The sequence below is a fragment of the Pelophylax lessonae genome (assembly GCF_965119305.1).
Source record: "Pelophylax lessonae genome assembly, chromosome: 8".
In the NCBI taxonomy this organism is placed as follows: domain Eukaryota; kingdom Metazoa; phylum Chordata; class Amphibia; order Anura; family Ranidae; genus Pelophylax; species Pelophylax lessonae.
The window spans coordinates 246632377-246650999 of record NC_138775.1 but is presented as its reverse complement, the minus strand read 5'-3'; the positions used below and the strand labels follow the sequence as shown (position 1 = coordinate 246650999).

Sequence of the window (18623 nt, the reverse complement as noted above, 5' to 3'; positions counted from 1 at the left end):
TCGGGGAAGTGTACATAGATGTGATCAGTCGGACAAAAGGACCCTGGAAACCCATAGTATCTAAAACTCTGCGCAGCCAGGCAAAATTGACGTTATCAAATGCCTTTTCGGCATCTAGGGTGATTATAGCCAGATCTTGGGTGGGGTGCAACCGCGCCTGTTCCAATACCAATAGCACTTTACGGATGTTCGCCGAGGCCGAACGTCCTTTCGTGAAGCCGGACTGCGCAGGATGGATCAAGTGGGGCATGATAAGTGCCAGACGCGAGGCTACAATTTTGGATAGGATCTTCACGTCAAGGTTGAGCAGGGAGATGGGGCGGTACGATCCCGGCTCTAATGTGTCTTTACCCTTTTTCGCAATTAGCTTGATTATAGCTTGATTACCCGTCGGTAGGTAGGGCCCGCCGTCCCAAATGTGTGCATAAACTGCCACCAGAGTGGGAACCAAACTCGCCGTGATCGACTTGTAGAATTCCCCTGTGAGGCCGTCCGGACCAGGTGATTTACCCGCCGTGAGATGTTTGATCGTGTGTTCGACTTCTTCCGCCGATATTGGGGCGTTCAACATTTCCAGCTGCGCAGGGCTGATGCGAGGGAGTCCCGTGTCCGACAAAAACGCATCGCCCGACGCGTCGTCTACGTCCTCCGGACCATATAACGAGGAGTAGAAGTCTCTCATGATACGCTGTACGCCTTGGGGGGTGGAGTCGACTAAGCCCGAGGGGTCTCGCAGGGACCCAATGTGCGTCGGTGTCGGCCGACCTTTGCACATTTTCGCCAACAGCTTGCCAGCCTTGTTGCCGAACTTGTGCAAGGTTGCTGCAAGATGCGCTGTGTGAATACGTTCGACTTTATCGGCCCAGTCGTCGAAATTCTGTTTAGCCAGAACCCAAGTTTCCCTGGTCGACGGAGTGTCAGCCAGGAGCAGGTTGCGTTGTGCCTCGCGGAGACGATCGCTCGCCTTTCTATAGCCGCTCTTAGCGTGCCGTTTGTACGCAGCTGCATATGAAATAATACGGCCTCTCAGGAAGGCCTTGCCCGCTTCCCAAAATAAATGAGGGGAGGAGGAGTGGTTCGCATTATTTGCAGAGTATTCCTGCCATGCCCGAGTCAAATATGAATTAAAGTCAGCGTTATTGGTCAGGAAGGAGGGGAACCGCCACACCAGAGGGACGGTAGGGGAACCGGTAAGGTCAATGGATAAGGAGAGGGGGGAGTGATCTGATATCGCCATGTCGTGAATAGTCGCGTCCTGTGTAAGTGAGAGGAGAGAGTCAGAGCAGAGTAGGTAGTCAATTCTCGTAAAGGTCTTGTGGGGGTGGGAATAGAACGTATATTCCCGGTCAGTCGGGTGGAAATGTCGCCATGCATCGGTTAGTGATAGAGAGTCCGTTAAAGTAGCCAGGGGTGTCTGGGAGTCGCCCAAACGAGGCCTTGTCCCGGAGGGGGACCGCGATCTATCAAGAACCGGGTCCATGACAGCATTGAAGTCGCCCCCCATCAAATGAGGGACGAGTGGGAGAGCCAGGGTGCGTGCGGATAACGTGGAATAGAAGGTCTGGTCAAAAACATTAGGGGCGTATACATTAGAAATTACGAATTCCCTACTGTGGACGCGAACGTGAGCCGAAACGTAGCGGCCCTCTGTATCCGCATCCACCGCAAGAATTTCAACCTGGAGACGTTTGTGAAAAAGGATGAGAACACCTGCCTTGCGCCCGAGTGCAGCAGATCCCACCACCTTACCCACCCAAAGTTTTTCCATACGGGCCATGTCAGCAAAGGGAAGGTGTGATTCCTGGATAAGAGCTATGTCGGCCCTGAGGCGTTTGAGATGCCGCAGGACTTTCATCCTCTTCGCCGGGGATCTGAGGCCCTTAACATTCCATGATATCAGCGTCATGGTCTAGCCGTGGGGGTCGGGCATGTAGAATAACCTGAGAAGGATCTAACCATTATCGGGGGGATAGCAAGGTGTAAAGAAATTGGGTGAAACCGCCACCTGGTTGGAAGGGGATGCCATGTAAGTACAGCAACCATAAGGAGCCTGACCTCTGGGGAGAATAGAACGGGGAAGAGGGAAACTGGAAAACTGGGTGGGAAAAACCAAAAACACACAGTAAAAACATAAACAGAGTCGTAAGGACTTCACTTTTTTCCGCATGCGTATGCGATGGAGCACAGCTCCCCAAGTATGCCTCCAGATGCGAAGCGGGGTACAATAAGCCCTAGCAATGATCGCATCTGCAGAAATCTGGGTCGCGACCTACAACCGAGCATGGTGCAGCCATGGCATAAAGACCAATACGAAAGAGGAAAAAGAACAAAAGAACAGCAGGGGTAATACATTACCAACTATGAACATAACCAATCTTCAAGGGTAGAGGACGTGCGTTCCATTTGAGCCGTTGAGCGGCAGGAGCCAACCGGGAGCCAGGCCCGGTGGGAAACGGTCCTATGGCCCACTAGAGGTAAACAGCACAACGGGAACCTGAGCAGCGTCAGCGGGGGGGGGCAGCGCGGCCGGAGCTAACCACCTCGGAGTATCGTTGCCGTTTTGGGGATTCCTTCCTAGGGCTGTGAGGAATGTCCGGCCTGGAAAAAGAAAGGGATTTAGCCGAGTTGTTGTGACCAGAGACGCCATGATGGAGTGAGCGGACAAATTTTTCTGCCTCCGTGGGATCCTGAAAGGAGAGCTGATCGCCGTTCGGGGCACGTAGGCGCAAGGTCGCCGGGTAGGCCAGGGTAAATTTTATGCGTTCCTGATGTAGTTGAGAGCATACGGTCTGGAAAGTCTTACGTTTTTTTGCGACTTCCACTGAGTAGTCTGCAAAGATAAGGATTTTCATACCTTCGATCTGAAAATGAGGCGTTTGGCGGAATTTCTGAAGGATGGCAGATTTGTCTGCGTAGTTCAAATATTTCGCGATAATCGGGCGGGGGGTCTTACGTTCTTCTGAGAAGAGACCCATTCTGTGAGCCCGTTCCACAACACAGGTCCCTTGAATGCCCAGGGCTGCGGGGATCTTCCTCGCACAGATGTCAGGAATGGCTGAAGGTTGGACGGATTCTGGGATCCCTATAAATCTCAGGTTACTCCGCCGAGATCTGTTTTCCAGGTCTTCCAGTTTGTCCATGATGAGACGGTTCATTTTGTCCTGGGATTGTTCCGTGCCTAGCAGTTGGTATACCTCGTCCTCCACACTGGAGATCCGGCTTTCTGCCTCATTGAGGCGGTGGGAGTGAGACTCCAGCTCTTTTCTGAAAGCAGCCATGCCTGCAGTCACTGCTTGCTCCACTGATGATTTGATGGTGGGGGTGAGCAGAGCAACCACCGCCTGTGCAATCCTCTCAGTAGCGGGGTCTGGAGCTGAGGATGACGCCGTGGTGGGCGGCTGGGGGGTCCCTTCTGGCAGTTTAGAAGTGTCCATCGCCGCCGAGTCCGCCGCCGTTCCGGAGTAGGCCGCGACCGCGGCCTCGATTTGCGCCGCGCCCGGCGGAGGCTTCGCGGCCGGTTTTTCTAAATACCGCTCCATGGCGGGACGAGAGGCGGGCAGCGATCGGGTCCGTGCGGTATCCCGAAGCAGATGGGGGTTGCCTGAGGCGATTTGGAGATGCTGGGCAGGTTTTACAAGCCGTATTGCAGGGGCACACCGCGGGAGCTGTTCAGGGACCAGCTACTCCATGCGGCGCCGGAACCGGAAGTTTGAAAATTTCTTCTCCAGCGCTGCCATCTCAGGTGTGGGCAGCTGAAGCCGCAGCGTCCCTCTTCGTGTCCTCTTCCTTGACGTCGGAGTCCCACAATGCACTGCACCGGCCCGTTCGTCACTTCCGGTGCAGGCGCGGCATCCCTGCACAGCTTCTGTGCATTGTTGAATTTGATATTAGTATCATGCAACAAAATGTGAACGATAAGTCGTCCGATTATCTGAACGTGTGTACGAGGCATTAGTATGACCGGTACAAGAGGTAGAACCTATTCTGTGAAAGACTCCATACTTTCTTTACACCTTTAGCTTAAAGCGGAGTTCCGGATAAAAATAAAATCGATTTTGGGCCATCTGAAAAAGAAATGGATACTGGCGATACCTGATTATAGAAGAAAATATACTCCCCTTCCTTCCACTTCCTCCCTCTGCGGCCGCAGATTTTTTTCGTACAATTCCGGAAAAGCTTCCTGGTTGCTTAGCTACGTATCAGATGGTGAAAAACAAAAACAATGGCAGCCAGGCTTTTTCCGTGCTATTTTAGTGTTTCTGATCATGCGCGGTCCTGTCAATCGATTTTTATCGCATACTGTACTGATTAAACGATTGTCGTTCGCTAGGCTATCGTACGACAGAAGTTTTCGTGTTTGTTCCTTCGGATTTTGTTAGACGAACTGTCGTGATCGGCTGTCGAAAGCTGCGTACTAACGATCAGATTATCGTGCGATTATTTTCGTACGATTATCTGAACTTGTTTATGAGGTAATACAGTATGTAAACAGGGTCCATCCCACACACGTCTAGAAGACCAAAATTCCAAATGAGCACACAGGAATGGAGGGACAGTAGTGTTAACCAGATCCAGATCAGAAGGATTTGCCCCTTAACAACTTCTGGACCTGAAGATTTTCCCCCTTAATGACCAGGCCATATTTTGCGATTTGGCACTGCATTAACGGAAAATTGCGCGGTCACGCAAAACTGTACCAAAATAAAATTGACGTCCTTTTTTCCCACAAACAGAGCTTTCTTTTGGTGGTATTTGATCACAGTGCAATTTTTATTTTTTGTGCTATAAACAAAAAAAAGAGCTGGGTAAGTGAAATTAAAAAAGAAAATAGTTTAAGATGTTGGTGTTCATGTAGAACAGTTCGTAAAACCAAAGGTAGAATGCAGCCACGGCCTGTGCTATTGGAGGCAGCTAAGGAAGATAGCCCTAATAATTAAGCTAAAGGTATAAGGAAAGCATGGACTCTTGTACAGAATAGGTTCTGCCACTTGTACCGGTCATACTAATGCCTTGTACACACGTTCAGATAATCGGACGACTTATCGTTTGCATTTTGTTGCATGATACTAATATCGAATTCAACAATGCATATAAATGTAGGATTTTTTCGTACGATTCCGGAAAAGCTTCCTGGTTGCTTAGCTACGTATCAGATGGTGAAAAACAAAAACAATGGCAGCCAGGCTTTTTCCTTGCTATTTTAGTGTTTCTGATCATGCGTGGTCCTGTCAACCGATTTTTAGCGGACGCATACTGTACTGATTAAACGATTGTCGTTCGCTAGGCTATCGTACGATAGAAGTTTTCCTGTTTGTCCCTTCGGATTTTGTTGGACGAACTGTCGTGATCGCCTGTCGAAAGCTGTGTACCAACGATCAGATTATCGTGCGATCAGGTCGAAAGCGATTATTTTCGTACGATTATCTGATCGCGTGTACGAGGCAATACAATATGTAAAAAGGGTCCATCCCACACAGGTCTAGAAGACCAACATTCCAAATGAGCTCACAGGGATGGAGGTACAGTAGTATTAACCAGATCCAGATCAGAAGGATTTGCCCCCCTTAACAACTTCTGGACCTGAAGATTTTCCCCCTTAATGACCAGGCCATATTTTGCAATTCGGCACCGCGTTATTTTAACGGAAAATTGCACGGTCACGCAACACTGTACCAAAATAAAATTGATATTCTTTTTTTCCCACAAACAGAGCTTTCTTTTGGTGGTATTTGATCACCTGTGCAATTTTTATTTTTGGTGCTATAAACAAAAAAAGAGTGACAATTCTGAAAAAAAAAAAAAAAAACAACATGTTTCACATTCTGCTATATAAGATTCCCAATAAAATATAAAAAAAAAATCAAAATTTTTCATCCTTTTAGGCCAATTTGTATTCTGCTACATATTTTTGGTAAAAAAAAGTTTTATTAAAAGTTATCGCATCTACAAACTAGGGGAAAGATTTATGTCATTTTTATTTATTTATTTTTTTTACTAGTAATGGCGGCGATCTGCGATTTTTAGCGGTATTGCAACATTGCAGCAGATAGATCGGACGCCTAACTGACATTTTTGTCACGCAGATGCCTGGGTGGCAGCTGGCTCAGTCTTTCAGTGAGCCTCTGAGTGCTGGAACCAGACGCTCCCACCCTCTGCACAGCCCAGCACTTTAGAGAGCGCTGAAGGTGCAGATCACAGAGCTGGAGACTGACAGTCACCGGCTCTCTACTCACTGAAGTACTGAGCGATTCGTAGTGTTTGACTGCTCGGTTTCCAGTCTTAGAGGTGGGGGGGGGGGGGATTGACCTAAATTATTATGTAAGTTTGTTTTTCTTAATACCCCATGTTTCTCTTAAAGGGTATGTGAACTCTAACAGCAAAGATCTCTAGTTGCTTAATTTTGGTTTGTTAATCGGAGCGGTCTGGAACAGGTTAAAGACAGGTTAAAGATACAGGAAAAGGTGGAACCTTTCCTACTAAACCATACAACTGGGTAATAACCTGGTGAATCCAATGAGAAATCGTAGACTAAGATGCTGCCAACTCTTTCCTGGGCCCTTCAAGCAGCACGAAAAAGAGATCGGTCTTACGAATTTGAGCTGATCTTTCCAAGTAAATTTTAAGTATACGCACTATATCAAGAGAATGCATCAACTTTTCCTCCTTTGTCTGAGGATCAGGAAAAAAGGAAGGTAGTATAATGTCCTGATTCATAATCATAGACATAATGGTGGCTTCACAGGTGGAAGCATACGTAACATTCCCCGGATGAAGGTGACCAATGAATGGGAAGTGATCAGTTCTTGGAAGAAAACCGATAAGGCTGAAATTTGCCCCTTTATAGTGCTCAAGGCTAATTTTATATCTACGCCTGCTTGAAGGAAAGCTAGAATTCTCCCGATTATATATTTGCGGGGATACACTTTCCTGGCTTCACACCAGGTAATGTAGGATTTCCAGACCTTGTAATAAATGCCTCTAGAGACTGGTTTCCTAGCATTTATCAGGGTAGAAACTGCAGGGCCAGGTACTTCCTGCTCCTTAAAAATTAAGGCTTCAAAAGCCAAGCCGTAAAATTTAAAGACTGTAAAGCAGGGTGGAATATCAGACACAGAGAGAGTAGGTCCAGACGTAATGGAAGGACCTAAGGCCTTGTCCCTGCCAACCTCTGGATTTGTGCATATCAAACCCTCTTTGGCCATACTGGAGCTACCAGGATTACTGGTTTCCCCTCTAGCTGGATTCTGCGTAACAGACGTGGTGCCAGCTGTACCGGAGGAAAGGCATAAATTAGGGAATACTCCTCCTCCCAAGGGGTCACCAAAGAATTTGCGGAGAGACTCTCCACCGTGACCATCACCTTTAGACACTGGAGAAAAAACGGAGGTACTTCCTGTGTGGGAGGGGTTATATAGTGGGGACATCCTTTCTGATTGGTTGCCAGTGTCCTTCACCTGTAGGTGGCTATATAACCCATATGTTATGATTCATGGCTCTGTGTCCTGTGATGTATGAAAAGAAAAAAGCTTTTGCCTTTGGTTACACTTTAAGTACAAGAATCTTACAGAATCTCACATACCAATAGTACTTTCTATGAGATACATTCAATCTGCTATTGGAGATGGCAATGCTATTTAACAATACATCTGTGCAATAAAAGGCCACATCTGTGCCATCATTACCTGTGCAAAACTATTGGTACTTACGTAAGAGAAATCTTCAGCATTTCGACAAAGCAGCTTGGGGAAAATGGCCTGTCTCTGAAACAGATCTTCCTGCTCAAAGATGTTCCCATACATGAACCCATTCATCATGGTGGAATGGGCATGGATGTCAATGTAGAAATCCAGGCTAGTTTTCTGTTGGCAAAAAATAAAAAAAATAAACAGTTGCTATTTTATGTAACTAGTCATGTAGCATTAAATGGGTTATCTTGCAATCATGGTATGTAGCAATAACTAGTAACACAAATGAATAGTGTAAAGTAGCTTTCATCAATTTTGAATAGTGAAAATAAAGAAGGATCCTGCATGCCTTTATAGCTCTGGGCATAGATGCCTGGGCCTGAAACTTGGAGCACTACTAATATGTAAATTGCATGATCTTCCAAATCAGACACCCAGAACAATTTCTTGTTATCAACTAATATATTGTGTTTGGTATTTTTTATATGTTATGTTCAAAACAGAAAAAAACACTAAAAAAAGTTATTTCAAAAGGGCCAACATTGATAAGCTGCGCTCCTAAATGAGATCAGATTCTTGCAACAAGAACACCAAGGAAAAGGAGTGTTTTAGGGATGTTAAACAATGATATTTGTTAGTGCATTTCACTGGGCAACAAATATAAAAGAACAGTGACTAAAAATCAAGGTAGATAGGCATAATAATGAGAAAAAGCTGTCCTTTAAAAAGAAAAAAAAAAAGAAAAAAGACCGAAGGGTCAGCATTGACATTCTAAAACTACAAAGAATGCAATAAGAAATGCAAGAGCACACTTACAGTAGCTAAAATAGATTACAATAGACATGTTGCCTAGGAGAGTAAAAATAAAACTTTTTTTTTTCAGATATATTAATAGTAAAAAATCTATGTCAGAACATCCCATAAAAGATGATTAGGGGAAATTGGTCAGAAGTGACAGGGAGAAGTCAACTGTATTAAATTCATTCTTCTCCCCATTTGTTACGAACAAAAAGGAGGGGTATAATAAACAAGACAGTATTGTTGGTAACATTATATTGAATGTACTCTTGTGGCTGACATAAACCTGTGTTCAATAAAGACTAGAATAGCTTGTTAACAAATTACCAGGACTGTATGGATTACATGTGAGAGTTCTCAAACAACTTAGTTATGTTATAGCCAGACCATTGTTCCTAATTTTTAAGGACAGCTTACTGACTGGAATGGTACTAGATGATTGGTGAAAAGGAAACACAGTACCAATATTCAAAAAAGGGTTAAGATATATACCTGTAAACTACAGACCAGTCAGCCTAACATCAAAAGTATGTAAAATATTGGAAGGAATGATAACAGACTATATCCAAGAATGATATGCCAAGGAAAAAGGTATCATTAGTAGTAACCAGCATGGATTTATGAAAAATTGTACTTTCCAGACCAACATTTTAAAGGATAAGTTCACTTTTTAGAAAGAAAAAAATAAATGCACACTTTTTGGCAGGTAAAAATGTGCATTTATTATTAATTTTTTTGAAACCTGTAAAACATTGCTTTAGCAGATCCCTGGTGCCATGCAGGTCTCCTTCAGATCTATCAATATACGGGCAAGCAGATACAAATGGATACAGCTGCAGACCTATCAGTACCCATACAGGCAAGCAGATACAATCTGACAGGAAGAATCAATGAACTGTGGAGTCCTGTGGTATTTCATTGAGAACTACAAGCCGATAACCGCAAAGGATGGTGGGGCTTGTAGTTCATTCACACACACAGCTGTCCCACAAGGCAGCGCTGATTTTTAAAAGTGACAGCTAGTACAGGGAGCTTATCCTCGTAGTGCTGTCCCGGGGGAAGAGGAAGGCCTGTGGAGATGGTATCTAACAATTGCAAAGGCCTTTGATACAGCACCACAGGATTACTTAATCTTCAAACTAAGGTGTTTTTGCATTGAATATATTGTATGTTCCTGGATAGAAAACTGGTTTCAAACAAAGATACAGTGGTCATGGGACTTTAAATGGGGCAGGTCACTAAAAAGTAATATATAGGGTACAAATAGTTCCAATTTGAATTAAAGTTCATAGTTCAACATTCTATAATCACAACAGTACATTATATTATAATATTACTATACTATATTCATGAAAAGTACATGATTGACACTGTTTGTAAACGACATATCTTGGCATACTAAGACTCAGTCTATATACCATCATGCATCAGGACTATTATGAATTTCTTATATGTCAACTCTTTTTTTAGATATGTCCATATCATATTGAAAATTGTTATCATGTGCTGTTATAAATTTTGGAATGTTGAACTATGCACTTTTAATATTGGCACTATTTGTACATTATATACAAACCCAAATCCAAAAAAGTTGGGACACTGTACAAATTGTAAGTAAAAAAGGAATGGACTAATTTACAAATCTCATACACTTATATTTTATTTACAATATAATATAGATAACATATCAAATGTTGAAATTTTGAAATGTCATGCCAAATATTGGCTCATTTTGGATTTCATGAGAGCTACACATTCCAAAAAAGTTGGGACAGGTAGCAATAAGAGGCCGGAAAAGTTAAATGTACATATAAGGAACAGCTGGAAGACCAATTTGCAGCTTATTAGGTTAATTGGCAACATGATTGGGTATAAAAAGAGCCTCTCAGAGTGGCAGTGTCTCTCAGAAGTCAAGATGGGCAGAGGATCACCAATTCCCCCAATGCTGCGGCAAAAAATAGTGGAGCAATATCAGAAAGGAGTTTCTCAGAGAAAATTTTGAAAGAGTTTAGAGTTATCATCATCTACAGTGCATAATATCATCCAAAGATTCAGAGAATCTGGAACAATCTCTGTGCGTAAGGGTCAAGGCCAGAAAACCATACTGGATGCCCGTGATCTTCGGGCCCTTAGACAGCACTGCATCACATACAGAAATGCTACTGTAATGGAAATCACATCAGGAATACTTCCAGAAAACATTGTCGGTGAACACAATCCACCGTGCCATTCGCCGTTGCCGTCTAAAACTCGATAGGCCAAAAAAGAAACCACATCTAAACATGATCCAGAAGCGCAGGGGTTTGCTCTGAGCCAAGGCTCATTTAAAATGGACTCTGGCAAAGTGGAAAACTCTTCTGTGGTCAGACGAATCATAATTTGAAGTTCTTTGTGGAAAACTGGGACCCATGTCATCCGGACTAAAAAGGACAAGGACAACCCAAGTTGTTATCAGCGCTCAATTCAGAAGCCTGCATCTCTGATGGTATTGGGTTGCATGAGTGCATGTGCGGCATGGGCAGCTTACACATCTGGAAAGGCACCATCAATGCTGAAAGGTAGATCCAAGTTCTAGAAGAACATATGCTCCCATCCAGACGTCGTCTCTTTCAGGGAAGACCTTGCATTTTCCAACATGACAATGCCAGACCAAATACTGCACCAATTACAACATCATGGCTGCGTAGAAGAAGTATCTGGGTACTGAAATGGCCAGCCTGTAGTCCAGATGTTTCCCCCATAGAAAACATTTGGCGCATCATAAAGAGGAAGATGCGACAAAGAAGACCTAAGACTTGAGCAACTAGAAGCCTGTATTAGACAAGAATGGGACAAAATTCCTATTCCTAAACTTGAGCAACTTGTCTCCTCAGTCCCCAGATGTTTGCAGACTGTTATAAAAAGAAGAGGGGATGCCACACAGTGGTAAACATGGCCTTGTCCCAACTTTTTTGAGATGTGTTGATGCCATGAAATTTAAAATCAACTTATTTTTCCCTTAAAATGATACATTTTCTCAGTTTAAACATTTGATATGTCATCTATGTTGTACTCTGAATAAAATATTGAAATTTGAAACTTCCACATCATTGCATTCTGTTTTTATTCACAATTTGTAGTGTCCCAACTTTTTTTGGGAATCGGGTTTGTATTACTTTTTAGTGACCTGCCTCATTTAAAGTCCCTTGACCACTGTATCTTTGTTTGTTTGTACAATTAGGGATGGAGGCATGTCGCTATGGTTGCTTCAGATTACAATTTTTTCCCAAGAAAACTGGTTACAAGGATGTGATGGTGTAGTGATTAATGGCATATTTTCTGAGGACTAATTCTGTTAAAGAGGAAGTAAACCCTAAAAAAAAAAAAAGGAGAAAAAAAAAAAACCTGTAAAGACAAAGGCATAATGAGCTAGCATGCATCACATACTAGCTCATTATGAAATACTTACCCTTAAAACACAGTGATCGCAGTGCCGTCCACTCAGCGACAGGGCGGCCAACATGTCCGGCTTCCCTGCTTCCTTGTTCATGTCCTCCGGCCATCTGATTGGCCGGAGGCGCGATTACATCACTCCCACGCATGCGCTCGGGAGCCGCCGTTCACGGCACTGGGCTCGGAAGGAACGGCACGGGTTGCCGTTCCTTCAGAGCTCATGCGCCGATGACATCATCGGCTGCATGCACTGTAAATATCTCCTAAATGGTGCATGTTTAGGAGATATTTACATCACCTATAGGTAAGCCTTAATATAGGCTTACCTATAGATAGGTAAATGTCACCAAAGTTTAAACTATTTCATAAACTATATGCAGGTTGGCATAAATAGTTCAATCCCAGTGTTTGCTAATGATAGAAAGCTAAACTGAGCAACAACTTCACAACAGTATATAAGAACTTTACAAAAATACCTCAATATAATAGAGGGGTGGGCAGCTATATGGCATATTGGCTTAATGTTGAAAAAAAGTAAAGTAATGCACTTGTGAGCTGAACATTTGCATGGAATTTACTCTTGAGCGGAGAACCTCTGGGGAAATCGAGGATGGAAAAGGATCTGGTGGTCATAGTAGATCACAGACTCAAGAATAGCATGCAATGCCAATCCGAAGCAAGCAAGGCTAGCAGACTATTTGCACACATTATAACATTTATGTACTCAAGAGATCATTCATTCTTTCACTTTACAAAACTCTGGTTTGGCCACATCTTGAGTATGCAGACAAGTTTCGGTAACCTCTCAGGAGAAAGTCCAGAGAAAGGCAACAAAACTAATAAGGGGGTTGGACCTCAGTTATAAAAAACGACTACAAAAATGACTGCCTGTGACAGGTCCTCCGGGTTCTATTAACCCCCGCAGCACTGGAGGAAGAACAGCTGCAGGTGAATGGGAGGCTGGCAGAGGACAGAGAATTTAAACTACGACAATCGGCACTAGCACAAGGGACACTTAGTACCGTTCCTTGTACTGACTTTGTTCCTTGTGCTACCCACTTCCGAAAGATTTACCCAGTCTGATCACCTGTATGCTGCTTTGCTCTTTGGGCATTTTCATGGTCCTCTTTTGAACAAGAGGTTCTGCACTAGGGGTCCAGCCCCTTTTTTTGCCTCACCTCCTGGTCACCCATCTACCCTCAGCTCCTGGGGGGAACCTCTGCTAAAGTCACTCGCAGCATTAGGGATCTAGATGTCATTTCTTTTACCTTTTCTATGTGGTCTTGAGTTGCACCCATTTTACTTCCACACTGACATGGTTTTTCCATAGATGCACATATATACCAGCTGCGGCCCACTCCTGATGAAGTGGGCGTTGTCCCAGCGATTTCAGTGTTTGCAAATGAACAATGAGTCATTAATTATGTTGGCATCTTGAATGTACATTGGTGAAACGGTGACCTTACTTCTACACAATTAATGTGAACATGCATGTTTTTTATGTAAATTGAAATACATTTTGTATTTTTCACATTTGCTGTACCATCTAAAGTCCCTTGGGCAAATTGTCTTTTTTGGTTGTTCAAGATTTTACTCCTTCATGGCCAGGCCATTTTTTGCTATTCGGCACTGCGTTAATTTAACTGACAATTTTGTGATCATGCGATGCTGTACGCGAATACAATTTATTCTTTTTTTTCTCACAAATAGAGCTTTCTTTTGGTGGTATTTCATCACCTCTGCGGTTTTTAGATTTTGACCCTTTAAACAAAAAAAGACAGCCAATAAGGAAAAAAAAAGAAAAACACAATATTTTTTACTTTCTTCAATAAAAACATATCCAATAAATAAAAAAAATAAAAAATAATAATAATATATTGATTGGTTTGTGCAAAAGTTATGGCGTCTACAAACTATGAGATATTTTATTTATTTATTTTTTTACTAGTAATGGCGTTGATCAGCCACTTATAGCGGGACTGCGATATTGCGGTGGCCAGTCGGATACTAATTGATAGCTTTGACACTTTTTGGGTACCAGTGACACTAATACAGTGATCAGTGTTAAAAATTTGCACTGTCACTGTACTAATGACACTGGCTGGGAAGGGGTTAAACATCAGGGGGGATAAGAGGATTAACTGTGTGCCTAGCCAGTGTGTTTGTGTACTGTGGGGGAGGTGCTTTTACTAGGGGAAGCATGGATCCATGTCCCAGCTTTGCAGGAACACAGGATCCATGCCTTCTTTACTGACAAAACAGCAATCTGTCTTGTTTACATAGTCATACCACCGTTCTGCCTCTGTGCTGGACGATCAGCAGGTGTCGGCGGAACTTAACAGCAGGAGTGGGGCGGCAGCGGTGCACATGTGCAGCCCAGACCCGGATGTGTCAGATCACATACAGATCACATACTAGATATGGGATCCGGCACACCAGTGCCACCTTGCCGCCATATAAGAAAGTTATACAGGCAGCAAGTGGTTAAAAAAAAAGTTAGGCTTTCAAGTGGACCTTTCAGTAGTTTTTGCATGATAGAAATTCCTGACATAATATATAGCAACAGCATACTTTTTCAAAAAAAGCTAAAAAAATGTATCATTAACCACTTGCGGACCAGCCGACGTAGTTTTTCCTGTGGAAGGTCGGCTCTATTACGCAAAACGAGGAACCTGTACGTCACTTCGTGTAACAGATAGTGGGGGCGCACGCGAGCCATTGGAGGTGTGCACATGTGTCGATTAACCAGAGGAGGAGCCAATCAGCGGGTTCGGCGGGTGCGATGTACGCCGGCCACCTGCGATTGCCCCCAATAGAGACAGAATGGCGGTCTGCCATTGTAAACAAGGCAGACTGCTGTTCTGTCTGTGATGAACACAGGGATCCTGTGTCCCTCCTATTTAGGCACACAGGTTTCTGTGTTCATCCAGTGAGTACAACCCCCCTACAGTTAGAAATCACTCCCTAGGAGCACACTTAACCCCTGGTTGATTGCCCCTGGTGCTAACCCCTTCCCTGCCATGTCATTAGTACAGTAACAGTGCATATTTTTAGCACTGATTACTGTATTAGTGTCACTGGTCCCCTCAAAAGTGTCAGTTAGGTGCCCCGATCTGTCCGCCATAATGCTGCAGTCCTGCTAAAAATCGCTGATCGCCTCCATTACTAGTAAAGAAAATAAATAAATAAATAAAAATGACATAAATCTATCCCCTAGTTTGTAGACACAATAACCAATCAAACAAACACTATATACACCTATTGGGATTTTTCTTACCAAAAATAAGTAGCAGAATACATATTGGTCTAAATGAATGAAAAAATTTGATTTTTAATTTTTTTTTTATTGGAAAAGTTTTATAGCAGAAAGTAGTAAATATAGTTTTTTTTTTTCAGAATTGTCGGTCTTTTTTTGTTTATAGAGCAAAAAATAAAAATCGCAGAGATGAACAAATACCACCAAAAAAAGCTCTATTTGTGGGTAAAAAAAGAACATCAATTTTATTTCGATACAGGGTCGCATGACTGCGCAATTGTCAGTTAAATGAATGCAGTGCCATATCGCAAAAAATGGCCTGGTCATTAAGGGGGTAAAACCTTCTGGTCCTAAAGTGATTAAAAAGATGTCCAGTCAGGTGACTTTGCCTAGGCTAAGATGAGGTCATTCATCAGTCTGTTGTAGGCATGAGGTGTAACTTTCTCAGTCTTCTCTCCTTCAGTGACCAGACTGCAACAATGCAACTTTGTACAAAGTCGCAAGGTGAAAGGATGCAGCATGGGCTAATCTGTGTCATATATTTGTGAGAGCAGGCAAAAACTGCACAGGCACCAGGCTTTACATTATTGTGTCATCTCCTAGCCATTATTTCAGGAAGATGTTGACCTCGGATGATGACTGTATTAAGATGGCTCTGACCCTTTGATGAGAAAAGCATATGGGGGCATTGTTAGGTGGAGTACTGTGATCTTTGTAGGAGGTAATAAATATTCACAAGTGTAATGCCTCGTACACACGCAACGATTATCGGCCGACCGATCGGCCGTCTTTTGTCCAGTGTTGTTGTGTTGGTTGAAATGTGCTCTAGACTCAGGGGCGTAACTACAGGGGTTGCAGGGGTTGCAATCGCAACCGGGCCCCATGCTCCAGGGGGCCCATGCAGCTCCCCTGTACACCTGGATAGGAGGGGTGGTGGGGGCAGCATGTAGAGGAATCACTGTCCTCCTTTTTCCTCCTGTAACTGCAGGAGGAAAATGGAGGAGATTGGTTCCTCTGTATGCTGCCCCCGCCACTCCTCCTATCCAGTTCACTTGTGTTCTGCTGTCTCTGGGCCCCTGTGTGCTCCCCTGGTCCCCCCCCCCCACTGTGCTCCCTCCCCTCTCCTGCCAGCTGCTGCAAGGGATGTGTCACAATAGAGAACCAGGAAGGGTTTCTGAATGGACAGAGTCATAGTCAGTCACATTGTAAAAAAATTAAATAAAATGATAAAAAATAATACAATTATAATACCAAAAAAATAAAACTACTGACACCAGTGGGTGAACTTCCAGGATGGCAAAGGTCACACTTGCGACCGGGCCCTGGCATTCCACCACCGTGGGGAGGCCCCAAGATTGCAGGAAGGTGGCCCAGTGCAGAACTTGTGAAAGGGTAATAAAGGGCCCCTCAACGAGAGTAAAGGGCCCCAGGATCAGTGGGAAGAGCCCCATGCTTGAAGGGAAGGTCCCCGGCCAGGGGCCTGGGGGGCCCTTCATGGTTTCTTGCACCGGGGCCCTAAAGGTTCTAGTTACGCCTCTGTCTAGACTGCACACAAATTTTCTCGGCCAACAAAAACCAACTTCAGAAGTGATGTCATGTGATGGTTTACTTTCCATGTGTTTTTTCTTCTCTGAGCATGCCCAGTCTTGCTCATCAGATTTTTGTCTGCCGAAATCTGTACTGACTGACGGCCAAAAAAATTTTATAGCATGCACACCAGATTTTGTTCGGCCGAAAAGTCGGAGTCGGTTGTCGGAAGCATCATACTAACAAGCTGACAATCGCCTGATCGGACGTTGGCTGATCGGACGTTGGCCGAAAATTCACGGCCAACAATCGCTGCGTGTGTACGAGGCATTACACTTACACATTGCTTAGCATGTATGTAGTTCACATGAAAAAATATCTGATAATAGGAACACTTTAACACATTGCAAGTGATGCATCTGTACTATCTTGGAAGCCAGGAAATAGTTGTACTTTTCTGCTCTAGTACCCCAGCCTATAAACTTCTGTCTTCAGTTCTTTTGTGTATTGCTTAGCCTTGCACAAACAGGTAATTGGTTAGTAGAATTTATTTTATTACAACATTAAATGTCATGTGTTTTATGAATAGGGACAATTATAGAAAGCACATTATTGTTGGAAGAACGCAATAATAAATAGCGAGCTCATTGTATCCCTCTGCTCCCTACAGCTTCATGTCAGTGATTCAGAAAATAGAACTCATTTACATGGAAAATAAACATATAAGTTCAATTTCTGTTCTACAGAGTTTTTAAGCCTAACACACTGTATTTGAATGTTTGAATTAAATATATGATCCCGTAGCACTTTGGAGGTCTATATTTATATAGTGTCAATGTATCCTTTAACAGTCTGGGGAAATCACAAATAACATAACAGATGACAGTGCCGCCATGATCCAGGTGTTTGTATCTTTTGGCACAGGAAGGACTGATCCAAATTAATGTCACGCATGTAGATGCGAGAAAAGAGCAGATGCAGAAGAACCATAATGACTGAGGATAACAATTTAGAAAAGCAGGATAAGATAGCCATGTGATTGCTGAGTGACGATCCTGCAGACCGTGGCTTCCCATGGACAGCTACCCCTTTCACATTGCCCTTTTTTTTCCCCACTGCCCAATTTCCCCCCCCCTCACACTCCAACTGCCCATAGATGACACTAAAAATACACTGAGCATGCTTAACCTTACCATTCTCTTACGCTGTACTGGAAAATGCACTCTACATCTTTTATGTAACTCCCAGATGGTTACGTGAGTCTATAATTGGGTTGGGTTACTACAGGTCAGGCTGGATGGCTCTAGAGATGTAGGTCACCGGTACCTCCCCCTGGATCTAGAAGCTTGTAGAAGCTTCTGGAAGTTAATGGGCGGAGGCCAAGAGGTTCCAATCTGCATACTTGAGGAAACTTGGCAAATACCTAGGCAGAATGTCTTCGCAGGGTGGCTAGGTCAGCCCTTAAAGATGGTGGAGCCATGGCAGGGAAGATGGAGTGCGGAGGAGGCTATCGGCAGCCTAGGAGGGTTCCCCTAGGTCTGGGGGGGCTCTGCCTCTAGGTTGGGCTCGGGATGGTAAGCATCCTTTCAGCATCTGATTTGAGAAGGAATCTTACCTAAGAGCAGCAGGAAGCAAGGAGGACAGAGTGAGTATATCAGCACACCCAGAGATTTGCAAGGGGAGAAACAGCCAATTGTAGCAAGCTTTCAAAGGACAGCGTTGTGCTTTTATCCCTTGTCCTGGGAAATCTTTAGAGCAGCCAAGTGGCCTGGTTGACAAGAAGCCAGGAGGGCTGGTAGTACCTGCAGGTAGTGGAGCTGGGAGCAGTTCTACAGAGGAGAGGAGATACTCCTGCATGCAGCTTTGCAACATTTTGTGCTATTTTCCAAAAGGGAACTAGAAGCTCCTAGTGCACAAAAGACATT

At 43.9% G+C, this 18623-nt stretch overlaps 1 protein-coding gene across 4 annotated transcripts in view; it reads right to left on the bottom strand.

Annotated features, from left to right (window-relative positions):
* The window catches only part of AGBL4 (AGBL carboxypeptidase 4), a 2933082-nt gene that overhangs the window by 275388 nt on the left and 2639071 nt on the right, over positions 1-18623 (bottom strand). For all 4 annotated transcript variants that reach the window (XM_082266214.1, XM_082266215.1, XM_082266217.1 and 1 more), the window contains one exon: positions 7707-7859. In XM_082266214.1, the coding sequence (XP_082122340.1) occupies positions 7707-7859 (153 nt within the window). The remainder of the gene's footprint in view (positions 1-7706; positions 7860-18623) is intronic.